Genomic DNA, 12,412 nt, shown 5'->3' with positions numbered 1-12,412 from the left:
GCATTGGGTAGATGTCCATAACTTAATTGGTGCTGTTCTGCAAAACCTAGTCACTTGAACACTTATCACTGGAAAACCATTCAGACAAGGAAAACAGAACAAAACAAAAAAACAATCCAATAGTTTCACTTAATAAGTCCTGCCTCTTGTCATGATGTGCATGTGGACAATGTTCAAATGCTTGGAAATGTCCAACAGATCTTCTCCTTATAGTATCATCCAGAGGAATGGATTTAAGGAGACTATGACTAGTCCAAATGCAAATGAGACAGCTTAGAGCAGCTTTTAATAAAGCCATAAAGAATAGCATGTCTGAAATACTTATCCTTTTTTTTTTTTTGGTTAAATAATTTTTTCCTTCACAAGTTCTCTGTATTCATTCACTCTAGTTAGAATTCTTATTCTACTCCTCAAGTATTGACAAAAAGGGAAAAAAGTACACCAGTTCAGGATTTAAAAAAAATAGTCACCATAACATTACCCAAGAGCACAAAAACTTGTACTAAAAATTACTTGGCTCTATTGGTGGCATACATCCTGTTAAAACTTGCAAATAATTGATCTTATACTAGTAGATTAAATAGTATGAATGCAATTGGTAGAATCAGCAGCTAATAACATAAAAACAAGGATAATTGTCATTTTTATAGAACTTTAGCTTTTTCAGATTCCTCTTATAATTATTTTTTCTATTGATCAGTTTGAACCTTATAACAATCTAGAGGGCAACAAGAGTAGTTATATATGAGGCAACTAAGGTATGTATAACAATCTGGGTAGCTTGGTTAGCTCCTCTATGCCTCAGTTTTGTCATCTACAAAATAGGGATATCCGGAGTAGCAAATAAGATTATTATGAGGATTAAATGAGTTATTACAAGGAAAGCAATAACTGAAGAGTACTACAAAGTGCTCCATAAATGTTAGCTATGATAGTAGCCATTATTATTAATGAGCTAATTTGAAGTCCTATGGGCTGAAACTGTGGCAATCCCTAACATACAAAGAGGAACAGTTCCATTATTTAGACTAAAATAAAATCAAAATTATGTTCTAACCTCAGTATGAAAATTTTCTGGAGAAATTACTTTGGTGAAAATGACAGCAGGTGCTCCAGTTATTCGGACAGAAAAATCTGTCAAAATGGGGGTCAAAAGTGCTCTCCTTTCTTGATGCCGCCGTATGCTAAAAGATAGAGTAAAAGATTATTAGCCATTTCATCATTTTCAAAGACAATTTTCATTAAATTTGTACAAATCTTTGTACTACAAACATGTATGGCAAAATTACATTATTATTATGAGAGTGCCTATTTGCATATTTTACAGTCATCGTTTCTTAACTTCAATTACATAAGATTTATAAAAGATGAAAACATTTTGACAAATTCCGGTATAATTAAGCAATTTCATATTGATATAATCCCAGGGCTTTTTAACAAATTAATTTTTAAATTTTTACTTCTTTTTATTCTTGCAAATAGTTTCATATCACTTCTGTTACCACCAATAATCTTACTATTTTTTGGAATAATTTTTAATTTCCTATTTTTCATATCTGACCTTCCATTTGATAACTGCTGTCTTGCTGACCTCATTAGGGTCATGAGCATATCCTTTTAATCTTTGAATTATTTTCTTTATAAGGTCTGAGAACAATGTTAATTCATTTTCTTTTTTTTTAAAACAAGGTCTTGCTCTGTCACCTAGGCTGGGGTGCAGTGGTGTGATCATGGCTCACTGTAGCCTCAATCTCTTGGGCTCAACTGATCCTCCCACATTGGCCTCCTGAGTAGCTGGGACCACAGGAATGTGCCACCATGCCTGGCTAATTATTTTTATTTTTTTGTAGAGACAGAGTCTCCTCACGTTGCCCAGGCTAGTCTTGAACTCCTAGGCTCAAGCAATTTTCCTGCCTAGGACTCTCAAAGTGCTGGGATTACAAGTGTTGAGCCACCATGCCCAGCTGTTAAGGTTTTTGTGTGAGATATTAAATGCTTCCTGAAAACAATCCTGTATGTAAAGTAGGGACTGTTAATAGTCCCATTATTATCTGTAAGGAAATGAAGTTCAAGTACTGGGCTAAGGCTACAAAACGAGAACAAAAGTTCCAGAATTGGACCTGGAGGGCAAGTTGACACCAAAACAGCTTTTGGCCTCTATTTTAGTTCTTCTTTATATATTCCCAGCTTTGGTCAGTTATTTAGCAGAATATTTTTACCTGAAATTTAAAATTATTAATAATTTCACAATCCAGCATATAAACAGAATCAAAGACAAAAACCACATGATTATCTCAATAGATGCAGAAAAGGCCTTTGACAAAATTCAACAGCTCTTCATGCTAAAAACTCTCAATAAATTAGGTATTGATGGGACGTTTCTCAAAATAATAAGGGCTATTTAAGACAAACCCACAGCCAATATCATACTGAATGGGCAAAAACTGGAAGCATTCCCTTTGAAAACTGGCACAAGACAGGGATGCCCTCTCTCTCCACTCCTATTCAACATAGTGTTGGAAGTTCTGGCCAGGGCAATCAGGCAGGAGAAATAAATAAAGGGTATTCAATTAGGAAAAGAGGAAGTCAAATTGTCCCTGTTTGCACATGACATGATTGTATATTTAGAAAACCCCATCATCTCAGCCCAAAATTTCCTTAAGCTGATAAGCAACTTCCGCAAAGTCTCAGGATACAAAATCAATGTGCAAAAATCACAAGCATTCTTATACACCAATCACAGACAAACAGAGAGCCAAATCATGAGTGAACTCCCATTCACAATTGCTTCAAAGAGAATAAAATACCTAGGAATCTAACTTACAAGGGATGTGAAGGACCTCTTCAAGGAGAACTACAAACCACTGTTCAACGAAAGAAAAGAGGATACAAACAAATGAAAGAACATTCCATGCTCTTGGGTAGGAAGAATCAATATTGTGAAAATGGCCATACTGCCCAAGGTAATTTATAGATTCAATGCCATCCCCATTAAGCTACCAATGACTTTCTTCACAGAATTGGAAAAAACTGCTTTAAACATCATATGGAACCAAAAAAGAGCACTCATTGCCAAGGCAATCCTAAGGCAAAAGAACAAAGCTGGAGGCATCATGCTACCTGACTTCAAACTATACTACAAGGCTATAGTAAACAAAATAGCATGGTGCTGGTACCAAAACAGAGATATAGACCAATGGAACAGAACAGAGCCCTCAGAAATAATACCACACATCTACAACCATCTGATCTTTGACAAACTTGACAAAAACAAGAAATGGAGAAAGGATTCTCTATTTAATAAATGGTGCTGGGAAAACTGGCTAGCCATATGTAGAAAGCTGAAACTGGATCCCTTCCTTACATCTTATACAAAAATTAATTCAAGATGGATTAAAGACTTACATGTTAGACCTAAAACCATAAAAACACTAGAAGAAAACCTAGGCAATACCATTCGGGACATAGGCATGGGCAAGGACTTCATGTCTAAAACACCAAAAGCAATGGCAACAAAAGCCAAAATTGACAAATGGGATCTAATTAAACTAAAGAGCTTCTGCACAGCAAAAGAGACTACCATCAGAGTGAACAGGCAACCTACAAAATGGGAGAACATTTTTGCAATCTATCTATCTGACAAAGGGCTAATATCCAGAATCTACAATGAACTCAAACAAATTTACAAGAAAAAAACAACCCCATCAAAAAGTGGGTGAAGGATATGAACAGACACTTCTTGAAAGAAGACATTTATGCAGCCAAAAGACACATGAAAAAATGCTCATCATCACTGGCCATCAGAGAAATGCAAATCAAAATCTCAATGAGATACCATCTCACACCAGTTAGAATGGCCATCATTAAAAAGTCAGGAAACAACAGGTGCTGGAGAGGATGTGGAGAAATAGGAACACTTTTACACTGTTGGTGGGACTGTAAACTAGTTCAACCATTGTGGAAGTCAGTGTGGCGATTCCTCAGGGATCTAGAACTAGAAACACCATTTGACCCAGCCATCCCATTACTGGGGATATACCCAAAGGATTATAAATCATGCTACTATAAAGACACATGCACACATATGTTTATTGTGGCACTTCACAATAGCAAAGACTTGGAACGAACCCAAATGTCCATCAATGATAAACTGGATTAAGAAAATGTGGCACACATGCACCATGGAATACTATGCAGCCATAAAAAATGATGAGTTCATGTCCTTTGTAGGGACATGGATGAAGCTGGAAACCATCATTCTCAGCAAACTATCGCAAGAACAAAAAACCAAACACCGCATGTTCTCACTCATAGGTGGGAACTGAACAATAAGAACACTTGGACACAGGGTAGGGAACATCACACAGTGGGGCCTATTGTGGGGTGGGGGGAAGGAAAGCATTAGGAGATATACCCAATGTAAATGACAAGTTAATGGGTGCAGCAAACCAACATGGCACATGTATACATATGTAACAAACCTGCACGTTGTGCACATCTACCCTAAAACTTAAAGTATAATAATTAAAAAAATTATTAATAATTTCAAAGGAAGTACATGGTAAAAGATGAAACTGGAAAACATTATTGAGAAAGCAAAGTTTGTGCTGGTATAGATCTTCAAGTTCACTATGTATATTCTTAGTTTTCATTTTATCAACTAATACACATTTATGTTTTGTTAGCAAGCCATACCTCAAATTTTCCTTCAAGTTATTAACTTAATATTCCTTTTAAATATGCCCTTATTATTCCCTTATATCATAAAATGATAAAGTTGAAATCAGAGAATTGGCATAAATTATCTCATGAAAAAGCCTAGTTAAAATTCAAGTCTTTCTACACCATTTTTTCTTTTTATCAGAGTAGTCCAGAGAGTACTCTGGTCTTTTGTTAAACTTGTAATGAGCAGAGCTCTATATGGTGTCTGCCAAAAAAGCAAATTGGATCATCTGTTTCTATGACACATAAGTATTGGATTTCAAGAAAGTCAATTCTAAAGAATTAAGAGATCTGTTGAGTAGAGAGTAACAGGAAGAAGTATTAAAATCTGTGACTATAGAGGAAGGGTTGAGATCCTGGGAGACATCATAATTACAGCCTAATAGCTCAAATTCCATAAAATGACCAATATGAGAAACATGTAACATCTGATGTGCTCTCATAGGGGAGTGCTAAAATATACAATGTATTAAAAATACCTTAAGATGGAAAAGTTGGCAGGGAACCAAATAAGAGCAAACATTAACAACCAAGGGCAATGAAAAACAGGGTACTTGTCCATATTACACATTCCTCTCCATCATGTGATAAATTAAATCAGTAACACAAAATATGAAGGACCTTTGCCCTTAGAAGTAATAACAAAATATAAATAAGTCAGTAGTCTTATAAAACTATAATTTTTCTGGTATATAGTGTTTTTATGATATCTCTGGTAAATATTTGAGGTAATGGTAAATATTTTTAAAAATCATTGAAAATCTTTACAGATTCAAATATTTTCAGGAATAAATTCAAAAGAAAAACAGAAAAGAAACACTAAATAACTACAATTAAGAATTAAATTCTGTCAATATTTTACCATATAACAGTCTAAGTTTCAAAATTCAAAAGAAGGAACTAAAACACAGAGTATTAACTGAGGTTGTTAATGACCTTAGGGTCATTAAATTGAGAGCGTCAGCACTCTTAATGAATCAAGGGAATAGAGTTTAACAGGTATTTGAGATAAGGCAAGGATTTTTAAATGAGCTGCCTACCTAGATCTGGGGTCCCTGAAGGGCCAGAAAAACATCAACCCATCAGAAACAGGAAAGAATAAGAAAGTTTGCCTGTGTTGGCAAGAGAGCTTGTTGAAAAAACAAATATCTCCCTGGAAAATTAAAAATAATGAGAAATATCCTATGTGTATTAAGTGGCTCTAACTTATATTACCTGGGTGGTCCTCAAATCCCCATTCTGTTATTTATATAGCAGTAGCATCAGAACTTTGATAACCCTGGGGCATCTGTCAGAAACAGATGCAAAACCTCTCTAGAAAACATGTCCTCAATGACAAAAAGGATATTCAAGGGAAAAAGATCATTGAAGATGAGCTCCTAATACAGACTATTTTATATATATAAAAAAATCTTTATTAGCAAGAGGAAAATTAGATCCCATTTTCAAAAGCATTATCAAGAACTTTTGATAATAAAATTTTGATAATAGGTATATCTCCTAATGCTGTCCCTCCCCCCTTCCCCCACCCCACAACAGTCCCCGGAGTGTGATGTTCCCTTTCCTGTGTCCATGTGTTCTCATTGTTCAATTCCCACCTATGAGTGAGAACATGTGGTGTTTGGTTTTTCATCCTTGTGATAGTTTACTGAGAATGATGGTTTCCAGTTTCATCCATGTCCCTACAAAGGACATGAACTCATCCTTTTTTATGGCTGCATAGTATTCCATGGTGTATATGTGCCACATTTTCTTAATCCAGTCTATCGTTGTTGGACATTTGGGTTGGTTCCAAGTCTTTGCTATTGTGAATAGTGCCACAATAAACATACGTGTGCATGTGTCTTTATAGCAGCATTATTTATAGTCCTTTGGGTATATACCCAGTAATGGGATGGCTGGGTCAAATGGTATTTCTAGTTCTAGATCCCTGAGGAATCGCCACACTGACTTCCACAATGGTTGAACTAGTTTACAGTGCCACCAACAGTGTAAAAGTGTTCCTATTTCTCCACATCCTCTCCAGCACCTGTTGTTTCCTGACTTTTTAATGATGGCCATTCTAACTGGTGTGAGATGGTATCTCACTGCAGTTTTGATTTGCATTTCTCTGATGGCCAGCGATAATGAGCATTTTTTCATGTGTTTTTTGGCTGCATAAACGTCTTCTTTTGAGAAATGTCTGTTCATGTTCTTTGCCCACTTTTTGATGGGGTTGTTTGTTTTTTTCTTGCAAATTTGTTTGAGTTCATTGTAGATTCTGGATATTAGCTGTTTGTCAGATGAGTAGGTTGCGAAAATTTTCTCCCATTTTGTGGGTTGCCTGTTCCCTCTGATGATATACCTAATGCTAAATGATGAGTTAATGGGTGCAGCACACCAACATGGCACATGGATACATATGTAACAAACCTGCACATTGTGCACATGTACCCTGAAACTTAAAGTCTAATAATAATAAAAATTAATAAATAAAAGTATACAAAAGCCAAAAAAATAAAATTTTGATAATAGATAATAAATTACAATAAAAATTTTGCTTAAAATTACTAAAGACATACAGAATTAAAAATACATAAGAAAAAAAGCAAGGCACTATTAAAAAAGGCAAATCAGGTTTGAAAAACAACCAAGGAGAATTTCCAAAAATAAAAAATATAGTTACTAATGTTAAAGACATAAAAGGTGGGATAAATAGCACTTAGATATAGCTTAAGTAATAATTGGTAAACTAGAATATAGACTTGAGAAAATTCCAGAATGTACTAAAATAAATTTTAAAATGCAAAGTTTAAAAGGAAAATGAAGAGACATGGAGAGATGAGTCCAACATATATAACTAGAATTCCAAAATGAGAGAACAGAAAGAAAAGAAAAGAGAAAATACTAAAGAAAAAATGGCTGAGGATTTTCCCAGAAATGATGAAATATAAGAATTCATAGACTCAGGAAGCACAGTGTGTCCTGGTTCAGACAAATACAAGGAAATCCACAAGTAGACATATCTTGGTGAAACTGCTCATCACCCACGATGATGAAAAGATATTAAATTCAGCTGGAGAAAACAGATTACAGCATTCCAAGGCACATAAGGTTACAGGAGCTGTAAAATCAATAATTCGCTGATGTACTCCAATAAAATAATGGTTTAATATATGTCTATATTGTCCATATAAACAAAGAAATGGTATAATTATCTGTACCTATCATGTAATATAGAGGAGTCAGCCTATAGAAATTTATTAAACCCTCGATGAAAATAACAAAATATTGACTATCTTAAGGTTCTAAGCAAATAACAGAAAAATAATCATGTGAGTTGGTGAAAGCTCTTCTAGTAAGCTTTGGGAGGTATAGATTGTAAACAAAAAAAAGTATAGTTCTCTGAAATTGTTACTAAGCAAGAATGCACAGGTGTATGCCACACGCACTCAAGAAAACATATGTGTCAGAAAGGCTGTGGTCATCTTTCTTGGACTCAGAATATTTACACTAAGGTTCTTCTGCCCATCTGTCATACATTTTGGTATGCCTTTGTGGGAAATATTAAAGGAGTTTAAGAACCACACTTCAAAAACTGCATATTATGAAAGACCAGAAGTAGGAAAAGTGGTACCAAGGTTCCCAAAATATTCCACCAAAAAAGTCAGAGTAATAAATGCTAGACGGTCTGTGTGCATAGAGCAATTCTTTTTTTTTTTTTTTCCCCCTTTTGTGTGTGAGAAAGGGTCTCCCTCTGTCTTTGTCACCCAGGCTAGAGTGGAGTGGCATGATCTTGGCTCACTGCAACCTCTGCCTCCTGGGCTCAAGTCATCCCAGTACCTCAGCCTCCTAAGTAGTTAGGGCTATAAGTGTGTGGACTGCACACCCGGCTAATCTTTGTATTTTTTGTAGAGACGGGGTTTTGCCATGCTGCCTAGGCTGGTGCACAGAGCAATTCTTATGCAACACAAAGATTTTCTTAGTATGTCATTATGGCCGAACTTTAGATGGAAGATACTAGAGCAGAAGATACTTAAAACTTGTGGTAATCGGCCAGGCGCGGTGGCTCACGCTTGTAATCCCAGGACTTTGGGAGGCCGAGGCAGGCAGATCACGAGGTCAGGAGATCGAGACCATCCTGGCTAACATGGTGAGATCCCATCTCTACTAAAAATACAACAACAACAAAAAAATTAGCCGGGTGTGGTGGCGGGCACCTGTAGTCCCAGCTACTCAGGAGGCTGGGGCAGGAGAATGGCGTGAACCCGGGAGACAGAGCTTGCAGTGAGCCGAGATTGAGCCACTGCACTCCAGCCTGGGCGACAGAGCGAGACTCCATCTCAAAAAAAAAAAAAAAACAAAAAAAAAACTTGTGGTAATCACCTGAGACCATCTCTTACAGTAGTTATTCCTAAATATGAAAACAGTAATATTCACAAACATTTATTATAAACAATCTGCTACCTGGAAAACTATGTGTTACATAAACCTATTCCTAGATATTCTTCTGTTTATATTAACGGGAGGCATAAAGACAAATAATTTAAGTCCTATAGGAACTTAAAAAATGAAGTAGTTGACCAGGCATGGTGACTCACACCTGTAATACTAGCATTTTGGGAGGCCAAAGTGGGTGGATTGCCTGAGGCCTGGAGTTCAAGATCAGTCTGGCCAACATGGTAAAACCCCATCTCTACAAAAAATACAGAAGTTAGCCGGGCGTGGTGGCGTGGGCCTGTAGTCCCAACTACTTCGGAGGCTGAGGCAAGAGAATTGCTTGAACCTGGGAGGCAGAGGCTGCAGTGAGCCGAGATTGCACCACGGCACTCCCGCCTGGGTGACAGAGCAAGACTCCGTCTCAAAAAAAAAAAAAAAAAAATTAATAATAGTTATCGGTATATATCCATTTAGAGGCTTTTTTTCAACAGGAGCACTATCCAATGACTTTCAAATGCAATTAAAATAAAATTCAAACTCCCTTTGACTTACAAAACCATTCATTATTTAGCCCTTTTCTCTCTAAAACTCCTCTGTTATTACTTCTTTCCTCCCAGCCAGGCATGATCCCTTAAACGTGCTCATCTTGTTCCTACTCAAGTGTCTTTGCTCTTCCTAAAACACTCTCAGCAGAAACACTCCAGGTGTATTTGAATGGATAGCTCATTTTTGTCATTCAGATATTAGAAGGGGCCTTCCCTGAGCTCCAATCTAAGGAAATTTCCCAATTACTCTTATTATATTACCCAGTTATATTATTTTCATAGCATTTATCACTCTGAAATTGAGAAACATGGATTGAGGGCTCCCTATGGTGCCAGGTCCTTTGCTAGGTACTGAAACAACAATGGCAAAAATGGATACATAATGCTGCTTCTCACAGAATTCAGTTTAGCAGGAAAGATAACTAAACAAAGTAATCATAAGGTATGATAAGTATAATAATAAGGAAAGTACAGAGAGGTGTGGAAATACTCAATAGGGGACCTAATCTTTTATCTCAAGGTGCTGAACATACACAAAGAATTAATCTATAAAGACATATAAAGCATATTGTGCACAACGCTACAAGAACTACAGCTTGAAATGATTTTTAAGGTACATTTAAAGAAAGTATCAGTAAAAATTTAGTTCGGCAAAATTAAATAATGTTAAAATAAAATACTCTCATTCTTGAAAAAAAAAAAACACCAACAAAACTTTCCTGCCAAAACAAAAGAACAAAACAAAGGTTAATATATTTGTAATGGAGATCACAAGTGCTACATCTATTTATTACAATATCTAGAAGACAGTTTTATGAGCATACTAAATTAAAATATTAACTTAATTCAATTTTACTGAGATGTCCAATGGATAATAGCTCTGATTTCAGTTGTTTATATCTATAACCTGGAACTCCTGGTCATCTTATTTTACTTGTTAGACCTTTTCAAAGGAAAAGCTTAAAAAAAAAACTTCATGGAAGAGGGAGCGACTAGAGGTATTGCTGAAAGTTTCTCAGAGAAGAGAACATTAGAAACTGTGTGTTGAGGATTTAGATAGGAATATACTAAGGGAAAGAAGGTCAGGAGATTTTCAAAATTTCATTTTTAAAGCTTCAATAATATGGCTGGGTACAGTGGCTCACGCCTATAATCCAGCGCTTTGAGAGGATGAGGCAGGAGGATCGTTAGAGCCCAGGAGTTGGAGGTTGCAGTGAACTATGATCACGACATAGTGAACTATAAGTGACACAGTGAGACCCTGTCATTCATAAATAAACCAGTAACCTTCAATAGTATGTACTGTTGTACCAGTTACAGTGCTCACAGAATTATACAGGGTAATGTATAAAAGTTACACGTTGTACATATGCTTTTGAAATACATTCTTGATATAATCCTGTTTGGCCCCTTCTCTTAAAAAGAAAACACCATGGCTGGGCACAGTGGCTCACGCTGGGCACAGTAGCCTCTCGCTACTTTGGGATGCCAGGGCTGGTGGATCACCTGAGGTCAGGAGTTCAAGACCAGCCTGGCCAACATGGTGAAACCCTGTCTCTACTAAAAATACAAAAATCAGCTGGGCATGGCAGCATATGCCTGTAATTCCAGCTACTCAGGAGGCTGAGAGGCAGGAGAATTGCTTGAACCCAGGAGGCGGAGATTGCAGTGAGCCGAGACTGCACCACTGCACTCCAGCCTGGGTGACAGAGTGAGACTCCATCTCAAAAAAAAAAAAAAAAAAAAAAAAAAAAGAAGGAAACACCGTAGGAGGGAAACTGGCTATTTAGGGCTTTGGTCAGTTGGGTTTCAATGAATCAAGGCTTTATCTATCTATCCATCTTAGCTGTAAGATAACTGTAAAGTAATTGAAAATATAGAAGATTTTAAAATTTTATCGTATGCTACCATGATGATTATATACAATTTAAACATTTTCTTATTTTTTAGTGCCTACTATATCAGTCAGTAACTACACTAAGATATAAAGAAGAGGAAGACCAGGCAAGACAGGATCTCTATCCTGTTATATCTACACCATCTTTTTATATTGCCACAGGACACTCTCAGCCAACATGTAAGGAAGAAGATATCTGCTGGCTGCTAAGCAAGAAAAACCAACTGCTCCCTCTTGTTGTATCATGAATCCTTTCACCTTACCACTCACTTTCCAGGAACTTTTTAGGCAGGAAGAAAAATTCACATTTTTCATGTAAAGGCATGGTAAGGTTTAAGGAAATTATAAAATCATATCATTCAAGTAGGTTTAGGTCAATCTAGGCATTAACCTACAAAGTATGAGAATTAGACTAACTTCTGTAATTTTGCTTAGGTCTTATCTTGACGTCCTCACAAATTTGTAAGATAAAAGTGATGTTTTTCAGGTTGAAAATATAAAACAAAGAAAACTTCTTTCCTTCCATATTCCTATCTACAATTCCAGGTGCAATTCTGGAAAAAATCTTATGTTTGATTAATCACTAATCAAACTATGCTGGGGTTCCTGTGCGGTGTGAACATTTGGGGAATAGTCTAAAAAATAAAAATAAAAGAGATCTAAGGACACAGAGAATAGTCGTAATCTCTCAGAAATAAAGCTAGAAATATATGGTTTAGGGATTTTAATGACTACACATAGACATAGTTCCCCATATTCGATGTTACCAATCCTGAGAAGTATAAGACTGATGAATTTTAGTAATATGTCATGTCAGATTCAAAGTCAG

The 12,412-nt window shown here is 36.2% G+C and overlaps 1 protein-coding gene across 17 annotated transcripts in view; it reads right to left on the bottom strand.

Annotated features, from left to right (window-relative positions):
• The window catches only part of VPS13B (vacuolar protein sorting 13 homolog B), an 897,698-nt gene that overhangs the window by 306,635 nt on the left and 578,651 nt on the right, over window positions 1–12,412 (bottom strand). For all 17 annotated transcript variants that reach the window (XM_063642860.1, XM_055286878.2, XM_063642862.1 and 14 more), the window contains exon 32: window positions 1,058–1,184. In XM_063642860.1, coding sequence (XP_063498930.1) covers window positions 1,058–1,184 — 127 coding nt within the window. The remainder of the gene's footprint in view (window positions 1–1,057; window positions 1,185–12,412) is intronic.

The sequence above is a fragment of the Symphalangus syndactylus genome, chromosome 7 (assembly GCF_028878055.3).
Source record: "Symphalangus syndactylus isolate Jambi chromosome 7, NHGRI_mSymSyn1-v2.1_pri, whole genome shotgun sequence".
In the NCBI taxonomy this organism is placed as follows: Eukaryota; Metazoa; Chordata; class Mammalia; order Primates; family Hylobatidae; genus Symphalangus; species Symphalangus syndactylus.
Note: the sequence above shows the minus strand (reverse complement) of the source record. Positions and strands in the feature narration are given on the sequence as shown.